This window comes from Onychostoma macrolepis, chromosome 07, assembly GCF_012432095.1.
Source record: "Onychostoma macrolepis isolate SWU-2019 chromosome 07, ASM1243209v1, whole genome shotgun sequence".
NCBI lineage: Eukaryota > Metazoa > Chordata > Actinopteri > Cypriniformes > Cyprinidae > Onychostoma > Onychostoma macrolepis.
The window spans coordinates 25,573,129-25,597,455 of NC_081161.1; the positions used below are offsets into that span (position 1 = coordinate 25,573,129).

The 24,327-nt window shown below is 36.9% G+C and overlaps 1 protein-coding gene across 1 annotated transcript; it reads left to right on the forward strand.

Annotated features, from left to right (window-relative positions):
* Positions 1 to 1,069: 1,069 nt before the first annotated feature.
* LOC131544957 (low choriolytic enzyme-like) lies at positions 1,070 to 10,831 on the forward strand. Its single transcript, XM_058783509.1, has 9 exons — positions 1,070 to 1,183; positions 9,093 to 9,177; positions 9,394 to 9,397; positions 9,480 to 9,545; positions 9,625 to 9,768; positions 9,953 to 10,070; positions 10,250 to 10,428; positions 10,533 to 10,614; positions 10,699 to 10,831. The coding sequence occupies exons 1-9, from the start codon at positions 1,173 to 1,175 to the stop codon at positions 10,829 to 10,831; spliced, it is 822 nt and encodes a 273-aa protein (XP_058639492.1). The 5' UTR covers positions 1,070 to 1,172.
* The last annotated feature ends 13,496 nt before the right edge of the window (positions 10,832 to 24,327 follow it).

Here is a 24,327-nt window from a genome sequence, read left to right on the forward strand (position 1 = left end):
TTTGTGCCATCACTCACCTGTGTCCGGCCATACATGTTACATTACTATTGTCCTTTTGCATTATTGACACATTATTTTCCTATTTGATGAAGCTGCTTTGACACAATCTGTATTGTTAAAAGCACTATATAAATAAAGGTGACTTGACAAGTACAGTACAGACCTTAAATGTGTTAAACTTTCTTTTTTGACAGCCTTGACTGACCTGTTTCAAGATGGGGACTTGAAGTTTCAGCGCATGCCATGCATGGCACATACCTTGCAACTTGCAGTTAAAGGAACACTCCACTTTTTTTGGAAATAGGCTCATTCTCCAACTCCCCCAGAGTTAATAAGTTGAGTTTTACTGTTTTTGAATCCATTCAGCCGATCTCCGGGTCTGGCGATAGCACTTTAGCATAACAGCATAGATCATTGAATCAGATTAGACCAGTAGCATCGCGTTCAAAAATGACCAAAGAGTTTCGACAGTTTTCCTATTTAAAACTTGACTCTTCTGTAGTTATATCGTGTACTAAGACCGGTGGAAAATGAAAAGTTGCGATTTTCTAGGCCGATATGATTAGAAACTATACTCACAGTCCGGCGTAATAATCAAGGAACTTTGCTGCCGTACCATGGCGCGGCAGGCGCGGTGATACGCAGGCGCCTGAAAGTAGTCCCCAGCTATATTATAACCAGTTACCTGGCTGGGGACTACTTTCAGGCGCTGCGTATCACTGCGCCTGCCGCGCCATGGTACGCAGCAAAGTTCCTTGATTATTACGCTGAATGAGAGTATAGTTCCCAGCCAAATCGCACTGAAAATCGCAAATTTTCATTTTCCGCCGGTCTTAGTACACGATATAACTACAGAAGAGTCAAGTTTTAAATAGAAAACTGTCGAAACTCTTTGGTCATTTTTGAACGCGATGCTACTGGTCTAATCGGATTCAATGATCTATGCTGTTATGCTAAAAGTGCTATCGCCAGACCGGAGATCGGCTGAATGGATTCAAAAACGGTAAAACTCAACTTATTAACTCTGGGGGAGTTGGAGAATGAGCCTATTTCCAAAAAAAGTGGAGTGTTCCTTTAAGGATGCATTGAAAGTTCCAAGCACATGTACCATTCTCAGCAAGGCAAGGGCACCCGTTCATGTGGTACGGAAGTCTTCAGTGACAAATGAACGAATGATTCAAAGGTAAGGTTTGTATTTTATATTTAACTTTCTTGCACACAAACTAGCATATGTGGATTATGAGGACTCACTGCGAAAACAGACCACTGTTAGAGATGATAAAATCTAGGTGTTATTACAGTTATTAGTAATTACAGTTGTAACATCAAAGTGTCTTCACAAACCATGATTGCCAAATCTTACACACAACACATAATTACATAATTTTCTTAAATCATTTTAAAGTTTAAAAAATAAATATATACATTATTTTGATTATAATAACTGATATGAATCAGTGATAAAAAAAAATACTAGTTTGTACACTGATAAAAATGATTTTGTGGGGAAGTAAATACTACAGAAAAAAATTTAATTTCTACATTAATTTAGTTCAGGCAAGAATTTAAATGAGTAAATTCAATATTAGTACTCAATTTAAGCTTGTAGAATTTAAAGTTTGAACCATTCATACTCAAACACTATTCACTGATTGTGACCGTCATTGTGTATTATGTGCCAAGTATTCAGGTCTCTGTGTTCATTCAGTTAATAACTATATTGAGTCAACATATTACCTTAAAATGAATAACGAGCAGTCTACTAGCGTACATACCTGCTTGTAACTTATAGGCAGTTTTTTTTTCTCAGTGCTATGTTTGAGTAAAGTTTACAAACAGTGACTGAGTACAGTGTTAGACATTTCTGTAATTTCCACAGTTATTTACTGTATCACCCAGTATAATACTGCAAATTCCCTTTACAGTAAATAACTGTAATACCCTTTGCATCATGGGAATTTTGTGACGTCAGACCCCACATACAGAGACTTGCTGTATTTTTTAAAATTGCTGTATACTACTGTAACTGTCTCTTTGGCGCCATTATACTGAGGTCGTTTTATTTTCCTAATTTCTTACATTTGGATTGACACAATTTGCCCTACACCGTGTCTACAACGCCGCAGCAGCTTGGGACTGACTAACGTTACTGGATGTGTTACATCGCTTCTAATGATTGGAAAATCCGTTTGTACATGTCAGAAACGGCGCGAGCGCTTGTAGTACATCGTACATCAGAAACATACCGGGGCATCACATTACTGTCCGCATCCACTGTAGATATATATATATATATATATATATATATATATATATAATGGGTTCTATATTTTTTTATCGAGTCGCGCCTCGCCGCGCCACTCGCGTCCGAGGAAGACACTGAAACAGCGGGCAGCGTCACGGGTTTTTCCCGGGGATGAACCCGCGAGAGTGGAAGAGCTCCGGAGAACATCTGCGCTGTGTGTCGATGCACTTTACGAGAGAAAAAGACCAGCAAGCAAGGTAAAAATATATGTACGTTTGTGTCAGATTTTTGCACAACAGTTTACCTAACATTTACTAGTCAAAATGGCGGTTACAGAACGTTGCCATGGTAAACTGCGCTGTCGTTTCAAACGACTTTTGTCAGCTTATTGAATTAAGTTACCGAATTAAAATTGTTTTTAACGAGCAACGCTTATCTTCTATTAACATTAGGTTAACTAATGTGAAATTTACTTCAGGTGTTAGTAGTTAATGTTGGTCAGTAGCCTGAGAAAATAAAATCGTATGTTAACTAGGTTAAACTAGTTTTATGGCTAGCTGCCTTTCTAGTTTTAGAATTAGTTTGTTATAGTTTTTAATGGAATTTAAGACATTTTTTTTTGTATTTGTGTTTTAAAGGCAACTGCAATGAAGCATCAAGAAAAACATGGACATGCCAGCCACCCTGAGGCTGATAATTCATGTTAGAGAACAACTGTTTTTGAGAGATTTGTGTATTCTATATGAGGTTTGCCTTTTAAAAATGTGCCATTTCTTCTACTTTTTCAGAGAAGACATTTGTCAAAGTGGATGGTGAGCAAAGATGGTGGCCACGTTTTGGAGCAGCACCTGGGTTTTGCAGATGGCTGTGTATTCTTTGGCTGCTTGTCTTTGTTTCTGTTGCCTGAAGATTCTTTGTGACGATAAATCACAACAAAATGCACTGCAAACCGTCCTAAGACAGGAGAAATGGTGAAGATGCACTGTTCCAGGGTTGGAAGACTGTATTTTTATGTTATACATGCAATGTTTTAAATAAAGAATTTGATATTTTGTAATTGTGTCTGTTTTAATTGAATGCCAGTAGTACCTATGTAGAGTAAAAATATAATATTCTATATAAATTATAAAATCCAATGAAATCTATATTGAAATGAATGAATTACAGTAGTATACTGATAAATCAAATACAGTTTGCTACTGTAAATTGTAATTACAGTAACTTAAGTTACTGTAAAAACCCTTTGAAATGTCTAACAGTGTATTGTAGGGTAAACTTAAAATAATTAAGTAGCAATTACTCCTCAAACTCTACCTGGTCATGTTAAATTTACTTATTTCCTTTACTAATCTTAGATAACTTAGTTAAGTAGATTTTACTTAAAATATGCGTGCAAAAACTTGCAAAAGAAAAATTAAGTAAATTTAACTTATTTTTTTCAGTGAGAGGGGAAAGATGATATTCTTATTTTTTTTTTAAGGTGTGGACGAACACTCATCTGTGATTGCCCCACGCAGTGGAATAGTTTGTTTGACATGATCAAAAGACTGATTGAAACCAGACCTATCCTACAGGATCTTGGGATCGACACTCTCCTGACAGGGAATGGACAAAGCTAGAAAATCTCCTGAAAGTACTGGAACCATTTGCTACACACACCGATCAGCTTCAGACAGATAGCCAGTCCCTATCTGAAGTAGTGCCATCCCTGCTCAATCTGGAAGCACATCTGCAGGCTACCCCTGTGGAAAAACAGACCGTTCAACACTTTGCAGGCATACTTGATCCCACACATGAAAAGTTTGATCCAACAGCAGCTGCAGCATCTCTTATGGACCCATCTGTCTCCCTAGCTCTTACATCTCCAGAGATGCAGCATCTAAAGAGAGCAGCAGAGATGTTTGTCTTGGACCAAGCTTTAAGATATAGCCAAACTTCAGCCCTTCAGAAATACATGTTCCTCACTACAAAGATCTTCAGTACTAACCAGGTGAATTCAGTTAATAACTCTGGCAATGGAATGCATGAAATGCAAAAATACCAAGATGAAGTGAAGCAGGACAACATTGGAGTCAAGCCACTACAGTACTGTCAAGGACAGGTAACTGTGTATCCAAAACTTGCACCTGTTGCACTGGATTTGGTCTGTGCCCCTGCATCTCAAGCCTTTGTAGAAAGAATATTTTCTGTTTGTGGACAGATTTCATCTGGACTGAGAAGCAGAATGACCACCTCCCTGGAGCAAAGAGTCGTCTTAAAAGTTAACAGAAAATTCTGTAACTAAAATAAAATCAGAAAACACCAACCACAATACATTTAATGCAATATGCACATTTGGTGATTCTGAACATTGTATTCTGGTTTGTTTTATTGTGCTTGAGTAAAACTGAACACTTCACACACACACACACGACTTATTGGAAGATCATGTTCTAGTCTGTTAGTTCAAGTAATATTAAAACTGCATACACACATTTGAAACTTTGGAGGATTGTGTTCTAGTCTGTTCTTTCTAAAGTAATACTGAACACGCTATAGACATATTACATATACTACGCACACTGTTCATTACTTAATTCCACTTTACACCAGGTTGTGTTTGCTGTTGCTGACTTGAAATGTTTATTGATGCACAAGTGGTCACGCTGCTACTGCTATACTGTACATCTGAAAATGTAAACTAGACATATTTAACAAGATTTCATCGTTATTATGTATGTGTTCATCTATTTTTTTCATGCTTTTCTTTTAGACTTTTAAGTTGCATTTTTTTTGGTTCTTTTTTGTATCTCAAACCCTTATGTTATTTTTGTTATTCAGAGTTAAGCACAGTTAAATGTCTACTGTGCAAACACTAAATGTTGCTGAACTAAATATCTTTCTTTAGTCTACTCTGGAAGTGTTCTGTTAACTATGCTAAACTATAATTACTAAAACTAAAACTGAAACTAAATATATAAAAACAAAATAGAAATGTTTTCAGCCTCGGTGACGTATGCACCCTTCGAAGAAGACCTCCGGAGGACGCAGCCTTCTGAGACACAGCTTGAGACACAGGAGGTCTCATTCGAAGGGTGCATATGTCACCGAGGCTGTCTCATTTCAGAAAAGCAAGTAGGACACTCCGAATGCGACCTTCTTTCACGGGAATTCGGAGGATGCATAGGGGCGGTTCTAGACCACAGTAACTGGGGGGGCGGGCAGACTGGGGCCACTTGTGCTTTTAGGGGGCACAATTTTACAATTCATCCTAACCTACTTTAAGTATTATTCATTTAGTCATTTTTCACCATGTCATGTATCATTGCAATCTCTAGAAGTAATCTATAACAATTTCATCTAAAATTAATATTTCATCAATATTTGTCATGTGACACACAGCAGCCACAATACCGCTGTATAACTGATATAGTCTTATGTATTATTATTTTATTCGAAATATTCCCAAAATATATCATGAAATATCTCGATTCTCAAATATGTGTAAATAAATGCATTTTGCACCTTTATAGATTGTTAGTTGATCTATAATGGGCGATGGGCAAAGTAGACTAATAGTGTAATCTATTAACTTTGCATAAAAATCCGTCTGTTTACTTAAGTACCAGATGTACCATAAAATGAGTGTCATACCATAACCATATAATACGACTGACTTTGTCTTTTATGTGGATTTAATAAAAACATTGTAAGTTACTAATTAGCCTATAACACTTTCATTGTACAAAAAGAGCAAACGTTTACATTACCAAAGAACATTTTCACTTCAGTCCAGCGAGTTCAAGCACTCTCAAAAACTCCCATAATAATCTCTAAAGCTGTTTACACTGTTAAATTAATATCTTACTTACAATCATACATCTTCACTTTGTTGTTTCTGAGGCGAGAATTCACCAGAGAATTCAGTCAGCGAGCGCACGCGGTGAGGAAATAGCGGCGCTTCGGCGATGACTCATCTGAACGCTTCTGATTGGTCCTTGCATTCTTAAGCTCAACAGAATCGTGTGTGATTGGTTATAATGCACAGTGCTTTAAAAACGTGTGCGTCTCTGGCTCTGTGCCAGCCAGTGAACGCAGATGTGAATTTAACAGCTGTTTTTCTTTTCATATACTTTAGAGGACAAACTGTTTATTTCACCCAAAATTGTTTGGTGTGATATGATTCCAAATTTAAGGGGGCCCTCTCCTGATGTAATATGATGCGATGTTGAAAAAAAGCGGTTTTTGAGAACCGTCAATGAAAGCGTCACTTTTTCTTCTAAATTTGTGCCCTCACGTCTTGTAAACATTTTCAAATCCTGCAATAACGGTTCATATGATATTTTCATACAAGGTTATATATTCATTTGAAAAAAATGTTTAACTTGCATTATGCACTTTAAGCGCAGCAAGCCATGCACATAGCGACGGACTTGACAGGTTTTCTGGTACGTAAAACAAGTACTTTAAAGAGATGAGTTAGCCTATAGCCCCTTTCACATAGTAATACCAGTAAATTGCCGTAAAATTACCAGAACGACTTTACCGGTAAATTCAAAACTGCGCTGTTCACACAGGCAACAGCATTCCGTCTTTTTTCCGGTAAAGCACCATTCACACATCGGTTTTAAATTACCGGTAAATTCTGTGACATCATAAAACGGAAATGACCTCTAAACGGCTGCGCCTCACGGTGTTGTGTTTGTAAACATGGAGGGGTAAACGCGATCAGTGTTTTTGTTGATGTTTTCATTTGTGTGCCAAATGTTCACGTTCATGCTGCTTCTTTTGGCCCAAAGATATCGCACGACTTCAAACACAGCGCGGAGTAAATGCGTCATCTGCATCAGAATGTTATGATTGGCCCAGAGCCGTTGAATTTTGAATTCTTACGTCACCGCGTTCTGAACTCGTACGTGCTCATACCGGTAATTTTCCTTCTGCGTTCACACACAGCAGAATTCCGGCAATTAACTGGTAATGTTACAACTTCTCATACCGGTAAATTGCTGGAACGAATTTACTGGTATTTTTTAAAAGGTCCTGTTCACACATGATCTCTTTACGGCAATTTACCGGTAATTTTCCGGAAAAGTCTGTATGTGTGAAAGGGCTTTATGTTGCTCAATGCGTCACAAACATTACTTTGTATAAAGTGCTAATAAAATGTTTTCATGGCAAACTCAGTGTTTCCTTGTTTACATCTTAATAAAATATTTGAGCCTATATATTGATTCTCTTACAGTTTTTAAAGGTTCCTATAAGTAAGTAGCTAGTGTCCACATGACATCAGATATTAAAAATCCAATTATTTCTGTATCCACACCCTCATTGTGTGTGCGTGTTCGAATCTGTGTACGGGATGAATTTAGATTCAGTTATTAACACTCGATCATTTTAGCCATATAGACCTAGCTGCATAACTACCTAATATTATTATTAAATCACTCGGAGCTGTAAATCTGTGCAGGTACGTGAGCACTTTTAAGGAGTAAAAGAGACCTTCACTGTGATTAATATTTTATTAAAGAAGATAATAACTAGACTACTAAAAATCTAAAATGGGTATTCAGTAAAATCTAGTTCTATTTTACAGTGATTCTTAAGCTCTGCTGTATTATAAACCAATGAAATTAGGGATGGGCGGAGCGACACTTGTCGCCCCATTAATGTGTCGCCCCGCCCCATCGTCCAGGGTGCACTCTGGGGCTACTCGAATGCAAAACATTGTTTGAAGTAAGTTTATATATATATATATATATATATATATATATAACAACAGTATGTACTATTCTATAATATAAGATATAATATCATATATCATATAATATCATATGAGGAATATAATTTCACATATATGTAAACATAATTAAACAAGCAACATGAGCTTAATGTTATGCATTTTAAAAATACATTTTAAAAATATATTTCAATATATTTAACAGTGTTTCACATATATGTGAATATATTACCTTTCTCTATGGGAAAACATTGTGATTTTACTCAAAAATATTTTAAATGGATTTTAAATGTGAGTCAAGATCGGCCATACTTATGTGGCCCACATATCTATATTTGACATCTGGGCCAAATACTACATTTGACATCTGGCCCATGTCTTGTGTGCCATCTTAAACCCGGTACCACATGCTGTATGCCAGTGCCAGATGCATGCCAAATCTGGGCCAAATTTGTTTGCTGACTACAGTGCAAATGTTCTCACTCATAGGTTTGTGTGTGACGTGTTCCTGTGTGAAGCAACAAATGAGGGAATTTCACACCTGCTCTCTTTCAAACAATGTGTCAGCATGTCTATACCGACTACTGCACTTCTGGCCATATCTTTAAAGATCGTACAGATACAGTCTAGGTATAAAAACCCTCTTGTGGCTGTAATGTTACACTGGCTTTGGACATTGACGGTAAGAGAACTGGTATGCTTCCTTCTCTCTGTTCAAAGAAATGAATATTTTACCAAACTGTAACATTGTTTGAGCATTAGATGAAGAAAGGCACATGTTTATAATAATTATACAGCACGTGATTATAAAGTAGATAAAAAATGTAGGCCTGTTGTATCCCATTTTGTGTCCTGCTAAAGTATCTGTTGTATTAGTGTAACACACAGAATTCATCAAAGTTATGTTGAATGTCTTTGTTATGGTGACATATTATGATATGAGCCCTGTGATGGACTGGCCACGTCTCCAGGCTGTTTTCCTGCCTTTGCCCAATGACCATATACAGAACAAGAGGGTAGAAAATGGGTGGATATTATGATATGTTGATAAATATTAGTAAAAGAGCTGAAGTTGACCTTCATTTGAGGCATTCTGCCTAAACTGCTGTGCCCTGATTCTTTCTGCAGGTCTTTGAACACCATGTTTGTAACCAAGGTGACTTTTGGCCTGTTGGCCCTGCTCCTCGTCTTCTCTGTTAGAGCTGAGGAGATGGTAAGACACACACACACACACATATACACACACACACACACACACATATACACACTTATTTCAGTAGGTTGTAAATAATGCATACAAAAACATTGCATTATGCATTATGCATGCACCTCTCTGATACTAATAATTGTTATAATTAAGAATGTAAATTTATGACTTTCTCTTCCATGTCCATTTTGTGTGTGGTGTTCTGGCATAACTCACATGCAGCCTGGTAAGTCAAATTAGGTGAGAGTATGATGAACTGATTAAAGTACTGGTTCATTAGTGAACGTGTTTATGTGTTTTTATTATAGTTGTTGAGGACAAATCTGCTCAGCTGTCTGTGTCTGAACTGCTGCACAGAGCCAACAGAGGCATCAGTACGTACTCACCAATATACATCATTATGCTGCAACTGTTCTTTACTTAACGATCCCAAATGAACTGTTTATGTGTTAGTTCCTGAACCTGATGAGCCCAAGCTAATGGATGATATTGCTGTGAATGAAAGAAATGCTGATCCCTGCACCTCCTACGGCTGCCTCTGGCCCAAATACAGCGACGGCAAGATTTATGTGCCTTACGTCATCGCCAACCACTACTGTAAGTCAATAGTATTATGATATATGTTTTCATTCAGAGCCCAAAGAGAATAAAAAATAGGACAGACTCTATACTGTTCCTGATGTTATGGCAGAGCCTAATGATTAAGTCTTATAATCAGTGCAAAAGCATGTGAGTGTGAAATAAAAATTTCCATAGCAAACTCTGACCTTTGCCCTTTCAGCCTCCCGTGAGATAGAGATCATCAAGCGTGGTTTGGACTCTTTCTCCTACAGCACCTGCATCCGCTTCTTCCCCCGCAGCAATGAGAGAGACTATGTCAGCATTGAATCTCGCAGTGGGTATGTAACAGAAACATACTAGAAAATAGATTTTAGTGGAAGTCAGAATGAACATTTCACATTATTGTCAAGATAAGAATAACAGATAGAAGCCTCAGAACGAGAATTACAATTTTAGAATGACTACAATGAAAAGGATAAGTATCTAAGATCAAGAGATGGATTTTATTGTCTTACAGATGCTACTCATACGTTGGTCGTCAGGGTAATGGCCAGACTGTGTCTCTGGCCCGTAATGGCTGCCTTTACCACAGCACTGTGCAGCATGAGCTTATCCACGCTCTTGGCTTCAACCATGAACAGACTCGTAGCGACCGTGACAATCACATCCAAGTCATCTGGGAAAACGTCATTGATGGTACATTGTTAATAACAAACTCATTTCTGAAGAATATACATATTCCAATTAGTTCAGTACTGTAGTGCACATCTACTAGACTAAATGTTTTGTTTGTTTATCAGACATGAAGTACAACTTCAACAAAATCAACACTCTAAACCAGGGAACTCCCTACGACTACAGCTCTGTGATGCAGTACGAGAGGTGAGTGATCTTCCAGTAGAAGGAGATGTGGTTTATCTGTGTGTAAGATTGTCATCTGACTGCATCTATCACTCGCTGTGTTAGATACGCTTTCTCCAAGAATGGCCTCCCCACTATGGTTCCCATTCCTAACAATAATGCTGCGCTGGGCACATCTACCGAGATGAGCCAGAATGACATCATCAGAATCAACAGGCTCTACCAGTGCTGTGAGTGACACACTACTGTCTAGAAACTGAACCACCACTATTTAGTGCTGGTTCTGGATGTATAAACGAGTGATTGCATACATTTTCACTGTCTAGCAAATCTGTGATGATATATTACACAAAAAATATTTGTACTAACATACACTTTACCTTCATGAGTATTTATGAATGCTTTTTTACTTTTAGCACAAAAACAAGTAAGGGGAACTTTAAAATTGACCTTTGGTGATTTCCCTATCCTTTAGGAACAGTGAAAATGCATTCAGCACCAGGCTTGCAGCGCAGAGGAAATAATCCACTGAAGATCCAAAGTCTCTTGGATGTTGTTGACTACTGTGCTGAACCAGCATCATTCTATCAGATGTGTTAAGCAAAATAATAAAGTACATTTTCAAATCAAAAGAATTTGAGTGAATTTCTGTGAAGTGAAATGCATCAGCGCATCATCAGAAATGCATCATTCACACTGTTTTTTAATAGTAATGTATATCTAATAATAAAAGTAATCATTTAAATGTAATATTAATTTAATTTAATAATAGCACACACAAACACACATTACTTAGAAAACTCATAAAAGCATAATTCTTCCACATGGTTCTAAAGAAGCTAACTGATCCTGACTCAAAATCAGTGACTATGATCATTATTAATGATTGATTTGATGTGGGATGTTTGCTTACAGAATGCATGATTTTACAGCAGACAGTTTTATGAAGTAATTTTTAAAAAAGCAGAATTATCTTATTGCACAATACAGATTAGATTAGATTATAATTTTTAGGATTCATTATACTGAACTTTGACATCCTATGCATGAAATAATATTTTTATGACCATAAAACAGTAGCAGTAGCAAAAAAAAAAAAAAAAAGAAATGCTAATTTTATTCAAATATATTTCACTTACAAATCAATACAGTAAAAGATCAGTAATAAATTTGCACTGCAGACAAGTTAAATGACCGTTAGGTTTATATGTAATAAAGTTTCTTTACTCATCACACCTAATGGTTTAATGACCTAACTCTTCCATAATTGTAACAGAAAAAAACCCTGTAAACTATAGCCTACATATCAAAATCGGCATCCAGCATAATGCTGGATACAATATCAAAGACTAAAACTGCACAGAACAATGTGTAAAAGCATAAAAACAATTTAATTAAACTCCTAATATGAACTATAAAACACATTCACCCATAATTCCTAATTTCTGTTCGACTAATCACCTTTCAAAACCCACTAGTTGACCTTTATATTTTCTTGTCAGTGTTTTTCAATAAATAAATCAGCAAAGACAAAGAACATTAAGATTTCACACAATACCATTTGATACTGGCTTTTTTAACAGCGGTGTCATTTGCTATTCAATCGCTTCAGTCGACGTCTGTGTACGTAGAGGATAAATGGAGAATTCACCTGCCCGCATAGCAATTGTTCTCTGGCCCAACTCCGGCCCACATACCGCAATGAATGACGGTCCTAGTGTGGAGCAGGTTTGGATTCCAGACAATGAAGCAGTGAATGCAAAACATTGTTTGAAGTCAGTTGAAATTAGTAAGGGATAATCAATGGCTAAGCTGTGCATTAAACGATTTGAATACACGACGTGGAGGCGAAGAACCACCCGACCACCCCGTTTGATTATCCCATTTATTTCACGGTCATTTGCCTACATTCACATATTAAAGATGTTAATAATATTTGCACTGCGATTTTTGACCGGAACGATAAAAATGACGGTTATTTTCGTCTGATCAACTGTAACTGTATGTTACTATGGTTACTAATGTTTATAGGAAGTGCATTAATAGACCATTTCAAGCATAGATATATATATAAACACTAGATCTCTTAAGGCGGAGTCACTTCCGGCATCATAGGGCGGCCATCTTGCCACAGGGAAGCTTTCTGGCAAGTTCTGAGGTATCTGAGGTAAGATGAGTGATCAGCACGAACATAAATCTTCTTATCTCGCTGAAATCTTGACGGATTTACAAACGGTTTGGTTTCTTACAAACGTTATTAACGTGGCTATAATTCTGAATGCTGTAACATGTTGAAATTGCAGATTGTTATAATTATTCATATGTATGCAGTGTCATAACTACATCTCTGACGTTGATAACAAATCAAACCGTTTGAAAATCGGTAGATAATTGAGCAAGTTATGGTTATTTAAAAAGTACATGCTTCATACAACACAATGTTACGAGTGAGCGAGCACCCTGTGGCAAGATGGCCGCCGTGTGCGGACGTCGACCTCCATTGGCCAACAGCGCGTACGAGGTATCTAGTGTTTATATATATATCTATGATTTCAAGGACGTAAACAATAACAAAGGCGTTGGAACTCTACTGCGCATGTCTGGTCCTGATCATTTCCGGTTGCGCCATTTTTAAATCTCAGATCTGTCAAAACAAGTGCGTACTATTTAAGTCTAGCGAAAACGTAATATTTAAGTTATTTAATAAATTAAATAAATAAACGGTGATTGGAATACCCTAAATATTTCTGAGGCGCAAACCTACAAAGAGCATTAAAAGTAGTCTTCCGGACAGCTCAAAGCGGCTCTGACTGATGGCGGTAAATGTATCGCAGTCTGGATGCTTAAAATTAACTCCATAGCGGGAAGTTTGGGATCATTTATTCGTACAATGGATGACATCAGTCTTATGTTTGGTTAAACTGAAGCTAGACAAACAGTGTCACTTACCTACTTACCATGGTTTGTCGCCAAGATGTCCAGGGAGCTGATTGGTTGACATTTCACTTGCATTGCTGGGTCAGTCTGTATATCTATGCAAATATTCTTTTCCATATTTATTTGTATAGCGCTTTTCACAATACATATAGTTTCACTGTAGCTTTACAGAACACGCATGTATATTACAACGCTATAGACCCTTTTTCTGTTAGTAAACAATGTGACGTTTTTCTGTGGGCGGGGCTTAGCTGGAGGCAGAAAGATTCCACTGAGCGCTTCACTAACGCTAGCTATGAAGTTTGTTTACCTTGTTTTTTTAACAATGGCTGGAGAAAATCCGATTTTACCTGCATATTTAAGGTCACTCACTGTGCAGGACCATTATTGTTATTTAAATAAGTTAACTTTAACGGACAAAGTCAGATTGGCCGACCCTATGCTCATGGATGAACGATCTGACAGGATTAATGTTACCTCCGACTGAGTGACTCGAGTCGCATATAACGTTAGAGAAACCTAACGAGTAGTAAAGAGAAACTCACCTGTGTCTATCTAGTCATGAAGATGTAGATTTCAACTTCAGCAGGCTATTTTTACAGCTAACGTTATGTGAGAGTGAACTGGGCCAAAATACAAAAAGTAAGTTAAACATTCAATGTGATGGATATATTATTTGAAGATATGTATCATGGCCAAATAGTTATTTTAAAGTATATACATCCTGTAAATTATGTAAGTTAAGTTTACAATACTTTACATACAGTACATTTAAAGGAAGATGTGAATAAAAAATTAATTTTGAACTTTCTGTATTTGATTATTCTTTCTTACTAAGTTCTTAGAAAGTCCAGCCACTATCAATCACAACAATTACAGATGATTAAGCATATACATCGTCAGTGTGTTGTTTTATACACATGCACACAGACATTATTTCATAGTTGTGAGATGCATAAGAAATCTTTAGACACGTAACACAAACCATAATCCATAACAACAAAAGACAATACTTTATTTAACCTTTTCTGATAAGAAGTGTGCGCTGCAAACGCAGCATTTCTGAAGATAGTTTCTGTCCAGTCCTCTCGTTTTATCTCGTTTAACCACAGCTGTTGTCGGTTTTTTGTCTGGGAGTGGCAGCAGGTATGCGTTAAAATTTCAAATTGGAGCCTGTACTACATCAATTCTTGCATCCAACATCACAACAAGATGATATTTTAAGCTCCTCATGTAGCCGAATCTGCGCTGGTTTGAATGGGCCGCCTCCAGTTTTCCGTTTGTTTTGCCTCCAGCTAGCGCTGTGACGTAATCGTGACGTCGGCGCAAAAAGGGTCTATATGAAGGGTTGCAAAATTCCGGGAATTTTCAAGACTGGAAACTTTCCATGGGAATTAACGGGAATATATGGGAATTAACAGGAATTAATGGAAATAAACTGGAAATTTGCTAAATTGCAGGAACTGGGAACTTAAATGTGGTTGAGAACAAAAACTTGCAGCATAATCTTGGTTAAAACAACCAGATTTAATGCAATTTCAGTTTAATTTCTACTCTACACATTGCTCAATCGCACACAGCACACTGCTTACTGCAGGGCTATCGAGGCCACGCCCCTTACATGCATTGTGCTTATCTACCATTACATGCACATATCATTTCTTAAATCCTGCACACAAAATATCAAAATGTCCATCTTGGCAAGTATTCATATAAATTACATGAATATTACAAAAAATGTTTAAAACTTCCTTGTGCTGTGTGTAATATACTGTGCAACTAAATTAGGCTATACCATAGTAAAAACAAATACACTGACTGAACAAACATTTAGGTGAGATAATAATAAAACAAAAGTCTAAAAATGACCCTCGCCCCACACACAATCCTCTCTAGTCACCTAAGAGGGGGATTCCCCTCCATTTTCTCTGAAGCCGCACTTTCTGCATTTGAGCCCAAAGACTACATCGAAGTTTTGATATTCTAAATATATTTGATCTATGGGATTCACGTTTAACTAGTAAATACCAAAAAGTGTTTATACAGTAGCTAGACAGTTTATGAGGTAGGCTATGTGCTATATAGCTCAAGCTGTGATGCTCCTTCTGCTAGCAAGTTTTCTGTTATCATACAGAAGTGCAGTACTGGTCAAAAGTTTGGACACATTACCATTTTTAATGTTTTTAAACATTGCATATCTTTTGAAAAAACCAGTGATATTGTGCAGTATTGCCGGTATTCCAATTTAAAATAATGGTTTTCTGTTGTAATATACTTTAAAATATAATGTATTTCTGTGATCAAAGCTAGTCTTCAGTGTAGGGCTGCAACAACGAATCGATTAAATCGATAAAAATCGATTACTAAAAGCGTTGGCAACGAATTTCATAATCGATTCGTTGTGTCGCGCGACGCGGAGACGTTTGATTATTAAAAAAAAAAAAACTTTAGTTGAGCGCGGAGCGGAGTGAACACACTCGGTCTCTCTCGCGCACGGATGCTAGCAGAGTTTGGCGCCTCATAAATAAAATAAAAAAAGTAAAAAAAAAACAACAAAAAAACGAGCGGAGGTAGAGGAAAGATACATGGCGGATGCAGAGAAATCCGTGCGACCCAAGTCATCCAAGGTGTGGGAGCAGGGGCGGCGTTTGCGTATGGCAGAGTATGGCAGTTGCCATACCCTAGCCCAGTCAGGTGCTGTGAAAAATTATCCAAACTTGAGTCGCTTATAATTCGTTTTTATTATTTTAAATCAGAGAGTTTTAAAAATAGTAAACCAATGATAAGCATTAAAATAACTTGTCAGTAAAACTTCGTAACGCCATTGGATCATCGAGCTCTCAGCGAGACCTCGTAACTTCACCCCGCCTCCGTTCAGATTGACGCGCCGCGCACAGCCTGGAGAAGATGAGATCTCTGCTTTTTCGCAATGCAAGGGTGAATAAATAATTGGTGTTTGAATAGTACAGCGTTTTCTTTACTCAAACACTATGTCAGTAAAGGATAATGTTTTTGTGTGTTTGAAGAGTGGAGAATAATTAGTTATTTGCTGTCTATATACGCTTTAAATATCCTGTGCATTATGTGCATAAGCGCTTAATTTGAGATTTTGGCCAAGTGTATTAAACAACAAGAAAAACTAAGCGCCCATATAGCTACAATCAAAGTTATATAACCTGTAAAGTTGATGAAAGCATAATGCACTTAATGCACTTATGCACTGCATAACAGTTACAGCCGTTCTAACGACAGACAAAACACTCCATCTCCGTCATTCTCTGGTCAAAAACATTATTAACTCCATTTGAGCTTGATTTTCATATAATGTTAAGTGCAGGTGTCTGATACAATACCAACGCTAACGACGCAGTGTTGTTAACTTATTTAATTTTTTGCACTCCCCCCCCAAAAAGTCTATATATTTGGCAGATGTAAAGCATACATGTGTATGTTTTTTGTGTTAGTCCATTTTTATTTTATTTTATTATTATTATAACAGCTCAGGGATGTTCAAGGAGCAACATGTTTGTGCACTTTCTAAAGATTTTAGTTCTATTTTTGAATAAAGGGTTGGAAATGAATGCTTTTTTTTTTTTTTTAATCCGATTCATCGATTAATCGAAAAAATAATCGACAGATTAATCGATTATTAAAATAATCGTTAGTTGCAGCCCTACTTCAGTGTCACATGATTCTTCAGACATCATTCTAATATGCTTATTTATTATCAATTTTTGACACAGTTGTGCTGCTTAATATTTTTTATTATTATTATTATTACTACCTGTGATTCTTTTTTCAGGATTCCTTGATGAATAAAGAGTTTAAAAAAACACATTTATTTAAAATATAAATCCTTTTTTAACAATTCACTACCATTCAAAAGTTTGGGGTCAGTATCTTTTCTCTTTTTTTGAAATAAATTAATACTTTTATTCAACCAGGATGTGTTAAATTAATTTTAAAAAAGTAGTAGCAAAGACCTATATTGTTAGAAAATATAAAACTGTTTTAAAATATATATAAAATATATACACTGTTCATAAGTTTTTATTCATCAATAAATCCTGAAAAAAGCATCACAGAAGTTCCCATGGAAAGTTTCCAGAAAACTTCCGGAAATTTTCCGCCCCTTTGTAACCCTAATCACTACATGCCATTATTACTGATTTTATTCGTTTTAAAGTGTGTGCTTAGTTTGGTTAAGTTTGTTGCTGTGGAACAGTGCGAGAAAGAATCTGAATGCTCTATCAGCCATCATGTTGTCACAAATAAGATGAATGCAATTCAATGCTGGCTACCCTGTTTTGCACACACCTTTATTAATTTTTTTTAAAAGATAAAAGTATAGCCTGCCCTACATGCAGATTAATAAATGCACACACACTAAATAGAGTATATATGTGGGTATAAATGTGTTTATGCACATTTACTATAAACACATCCACATACAGTAGTACTGGTCAAAAGTGTGGGCACTATTACTATTTTTAATGTTTTATCAGAATCAGAATGAGCTTTATTGCCAGGTATGTTTACACATACGAGGAATTTGTTTTTTTCGTGACAGAAGCTTCCACAGTGTAACAGAATGACAGCGACAGGACAAAAAACACAGATAATAAAAAGAAGAATTAAACAATAGAGCAAGCAAATAAGGAATTACAATATACAAATTGACAATTGCATGTACAGGTATATAACAATAGACAGTTATATGTACAGGTATATTATGTGCAATTGAAATGTAGACTAAGTATGTGTGTTAGATAAATAAGTGTATAAATAGTGTGTGTTCCACAATTATTGTCAGGTGTTCATGAGATGGATTGCCTGACGGAAGAAACTGTGCTGGCCGTTCTGGTGCTCAGATCTCTGTAGCGTCGACCAGACGAGAAAAACAAAAGCCTGCATTTAATTGATCAAAAATACAGACAAAAAGAGCCATATTTTGAAATATTATTACAATTTAAAATAATGGTTTTCTATTTTAATGTGCTTTAAAATATAATTTATTTCTGTGATCAAATCTGAATTTACAGCATAATTACTCCAGTTATCAGTGTCACATGATCCTTCAGAAATCATTCTAATATGCTTATTATCAGCGTTGGAAACAATTGTGCTGCTTAATATTTTTTATAACCTGTGATAATTTTAGGATTCTTTGAAGAATAAAAGAACAGCATTTATTTAAAATATAAATATTTTTTAACAACATGCTACTACTGTTCAAAAGTTTGGGGTCAGTATTTATTTATTTATTTATTTATTTATTGAAAGAATATTAATACATGTATTCAGCAAGGATTTTAAATTGATTTAAAAAGTGATAGTAAGGACATACTGTTAGGAAAGATTTCTATATTTTGAAGATCCAGGATTCAATCAATCAATTCTGTATAAAGCATCACAGGTTCCAGAAAAATATTAAGCAGCACAATTTTTTTCCAACACTGACAATAACCAAATATCAAATCTGCACAAAAGAATGATCTCTGAAGGATCATGTGACAAGACAAGTTAAGGCTGATGAAAATTCAGCTTTGCATCACAGAAATAAATATAAAGAATATTAAAACAAAACCATTATTTTAAAATGTAATAATATTTCACAATATTACTGTTTTTGTCTGTATTTTTGATCAAATAAAATGGAGGCTTGATGAGCATAAGAGACATCTTTTAAAAACATTAAAAATAGTAATGTGTCTAATAGTAATAAATCTAATACTAATAGTAATGTATAGTGTGACTTTTGGCAAGTACGGCATATAAACAAAAGACATCCTCTCACTTTCAACTGTTTCCACCAAATTCATTAATATGTGATCAATATCAAAAGAAGCAGTCAGTATCTGGCCTGGCCATGAGCAGCTTTAAGTACTACATTGCATTTCATCCTCAAGTTCTCAAACACATCTGGGTGTTCATATGGTCACATGTAGTAGTTTGGCACTGTCCTGTCTCCCTGTAGCACTCAGTGACATTACAGATGATGGCTTTCCTAAAGACAAAAGTAGAAAAACAATTATTTAATTTAATGCACAATAATGCTATTATTGTTTAATACATCAGTACATGTTGGAATTAACATTAGACAAGCTTAATAAATGATGACATTTTTTTACCGTTACCTTTTGTAAACTACTGCAGTTAACTGTTACACTATGCAACATTCAAGTTTACAGTATACATTTCTATAATGTGTTACGCACTGCATTTATCTGCTGACAAGATAGCTGAAGCCCTCATAATGTTTGCAATAAAACGGAAATAAAGCTTGGCCTTTTTCACTAAAAAAGAATCAAAACGCTAGGCGCATATGTAAACAATGATGGAAACACAATGCTGCATCATACTTGAAGAGTTAACGTAAAGAAATACAAATAATCAAATGGGGGGCAAAAACTATATTTCTTTACCTGGATGGAAATGTTCGCTGTATATCCTAGAGCTGCTAGCTGCTATTCTGCTTCTCGCTTCACTGCTGCAATCCAGGCGCGTTTCTCGGAAATCTAACCCTTTAATTTCCGATTATTTATAAATGAATGTTAGTTCCAGCCCAGAGGGAGCACCCAACCACTGAGCGACAAGGATCTCAATTTTAATTTTGACAACTTAAACAGCAGGTTTAAACAAATTATCGCAATCCTACTGTGCCTGCCGCCATTGTTTTGAATGCGCTCGAACATTAACCGGAAACGTCCGAGGACCAAAGACGTCACTTCCTAATGCCGAGTTCACACTGCACGATTTTAGCCCGATTTTTCACTCGCCGACAGGTTTTGATAAATCGCCGACAAATGCCCGACATCGGAGGCAAATCGGAGCTCGTTCACGCGAGTGACAATCGCGCAGTGTGAATTACCAAAGACGCGATCTGAGAGAATCGCCGACACGTCGCCGACGCCCGTGAAATATTTGGCATGTTAAATATCTGGAGCCGTCGGCGATTCACAATCACGCTGTTTGCAATGATTTCTGACTGAAAACTACATCACGATGACCTTCAGCCAATGAGAGACAAAGATACAGGGCAGAGGGAAGTTCCGTGAGGAGTTATAGACCATATCAGTATTTTAATATGTACAATTATATCATACAGAAACAAGCACAAACGCTTGACCAGCCGCAACATCACCATAACAGTTACTGCAAATTATTATATACCAGAACACAATCCCTGTTCCATTTGCATCTCCCTCCTGCATAATCAGTTTTTCTTTTTGTAGCTGGAAATCAGCGCACAGACAATTTGCGGACTATATTTTTTTAATACTTCCAGTCTAGCCCGAGAACAACGGGCTGATGCACGCAGGTTCTCGCGTTATTTCCTTATCACTTCTCGCGTGTGTTTTGTTGTGAAAGGTAGTTTGCGGATCAGACAGAGTTGTCGGCGATTCTTCCTATTATGAAATCGTGCAATGTGAAAGCCCCTGTCGCCGATCCATCGTGAGAATGTGAACACAGCAGCGACTGAATGCTACCCCAGATAGTCACGCAGTGTGAAAACAACAGCGATCCGACGAGTTTCAAAATCGTGCAGTGTGAACTCGGCATTAAACAGCCGAATAGCCGGTCGTTGGTCGTTTGCGATCACGTGATTTTGATGACGCGCGAAATGCAGCTGGAGGGCAGGAAGTGATTTTTCTCCATAGAATCAGTAGCAGAAACTCAAAATTCCTGTGTTTTGCGTTGTTTAAGGATGCTTAAATCGGCCAAACCAAGAAACCACAAGGAGCTTTTATCGTGTAAGAAAATGTGTTGTTCGTAAGGGGGGAAAAGTCAAGAAATTGGGCAATCGGGCCAGATGCGGCGGCCGTTAGCGAGCCGACATCGGCCCGACACTGAAGTGTACAGCGCGCCGGACATGGCTGTTTAGCATTGAGTGAATTCTGACCGTCTCAAGCTGAATGCGTGAGCGGTGGCGGTCCAATCTGTTTATATCTTTATTAATATTTTAATATATTATTATATATTGTATTATATTAACCATTTGCACACACAAGCATTATCCGACTCGCTCCTCCCGACCGCAGACGCAGCTTTACAAGCCACTTTTTCGTGTTTTTCAGTCAGTTTCTTGACTTTCACCCTTTTATGAACAACAAATTGTCATACACGATAAAAGCTCCTTGTGTTTTCTCGGTTTGGCCGATTTGAGCATCCATAAACAACGCAAAACACAGGAATTTGAGTTTCTGCTACTGATTCCTATGGAGAAAAATCACTTCCTGCCCTCCAGCTGCATTTCGCGCGTCATCAGTGACGTCATGTGCAAACAACCTATAGAGTGGGGGAACTATGACGTCACTTTGTAGGCGGATCGGCTTTTAGCATGAAACTGGTTCCTTCGACAAAAAACCAATAGGATTTTCCCATAGGCTTTTGGATTATCGCAAAAAATAAGCTCTGTGTTCAACCATAGTTTATGAAATTTACACGTTTTGTCCATCAAGATAATCTTGACAAGATAATATAACTTTGACGAATTTTGAAGCCGAAATAAAAGCGCCAGAACTGAAAAGCTAAACTTAGGCTATAAACGAACTACAGCACCACGGTCGCTCGCCTTCAGCGTCACCACCACCAGCGCGCTCTCGAGAACTGTTTCAAACTTATTTTTAATATGTTCAGTGAAGGATTTACTCTGTGTATGAATTTTAATCCATGCTACAGGAACCGTTTCATGAATAAATACAAAACTAGAGACAAACTAAAACTGAAATGAGACATTAGTAATAAATAGTATAGTGAATAAATGAAATAATCATAACTAAAGGACATTTAAAGCATGTATTTCTGTACATTTCGAAATAAGGTGCATTAAAAGTCAATAAATCCTTGATTAATATGAATATTTTAATTAAAAACGTATCCCCGCATATTTAAATAACAGCAGAGTGAGCGAGTTTTTGGATATGGTAAGATTAAACTTATTTAGTGAACAAAGTACCACATTTCAGCTCTCATTTTGTTAGGATTGGTACACAAAATGTTATTTTATCCTTGCTTCAAGGAAATCCTCAATCTTTTCTAACCGCTTCATGTGGCCGCAAACATTTAATTTTTAGGTGCCTTTAAGCAATATGCATCATTATAGTTTAACTTTCACCACGTTAAGCCGGCAAATGTGGTGTTTACATGTAATAATCGTAATATGCGTTTACCTTATGGTGCGGAGAGTCTCCGTGTCAGTAAAGCGATAAAACAAGCATCTTCCCTCTGAAAACATGTGTCGCATTTCAGGGGCAAAGCAAAAAAACAACATCGAACAACAATATAAAATGCTGTAAACTATTCATCGGTTATCCTAAAATTAATTGAATTACAAATTATACTACAACTGGAAAATACTGTATATTGATAAACTGTTCAGCGTGATGACGTTGAATGTCTCCAACAGCGCCTGTAGTCCCATTTAGCAACTTGTTAGCAACCCTCTTTTTTAAGAAACATAACAGCTTAAAAAAATCATGAGTGTGGTGTAACTGGTGTGTTTTATGTCGTAGAATAAAACGTGAAAGTATCTTGAGCCTGTGTGAACCACGGACCTTATTTTAGGGATTTAACCAAAATCCCATTCAAAAAACCCATTGACTCTGGGACGTTGGAACCGGACGTGCTAAAATGCACTCGCTTCCGGGTTTTCGCCTACAAAGTGACATCATAGTTCCCCCAATCTATTGTTGGAGCGCTGAATGCTGCATGCACGCGCAGCGTTGTCAAGGTAACATTTTGTCCATCATTCCCTTCACCAAGGGAGTTCCAAACACTTATACGAGACCGTAATGCCCTACACACTTTAAAGAACACACTTCAAGGGCTCTGCCCTTCGAAGGGAGTAGGGCATAGGGATGCTCACTTCTGTTTGGAATTCGCCCTATGTCTTTGATTAAACTGACCTGGAACTACCTGTGCAGTTCAACGAATTTAATCAACACCTGCCAGCCAATCAGAATCGAGTATTCAGACAGACCATGGCATAAAAATAAAACAACAGGATATACTATTCTATAATATAAGATATAATATCATATGAGGGATTTCAAAATGTATTTCAATATATTTAAGTGTTTCACATATATGTGAATATATTACCTTTCTGGGAAAACATTGGGATTTTAGTCAAAAATATTTTAAATGGATTTTAAATGTGGGTCAAGATCGGCAATACTTATGTGGCCCACATATCTACATTTGACATCTGGGCCATGTCTTGTGTGCCGTCTTCAACCCGGTACCACCTCTGCCAAACCCGGGCCATGTTTGGCCCACGTGCTGTATGCCAGTGCCGGATGAATGGCAGCTGTGCCAGATGCATGCCAAATCTGCGCCAAATTTGTTTGCTGACTGGGGCTGAGCTTTTCGGGCATCACTCAGCTTCAGATGGACATTTTCAGTTTTTCGTTTAATGTAAGTGTTAAACACTATAGATGACTGAGCAATGTTCAACCTTGTAGTTATAACTCAAATATTGACATTGATTGTAACATACCGTAAAGGTGCTGCAAACACATACCATCTCTGTACAAGCAGCTTTCATGTTAAAATCGAGATTTCACTCTTTGTTGGGGTCCTCTGCATTTAACTTATAGGTTAAAATAGAGTTAAAATACATGCGACATTATGGCTTTGCTATACGGAAACAAAGAGACTACAGTGGAATCACCGATAGGACAAGCCACATTGCTTTTCATACCTGTGAGATTTAATATTTTATATTTCATATTTTAATGTAAATTCTACTGACTAAAAATGTCTTGTGCTGAATAACTACAAATGTGAGTAATA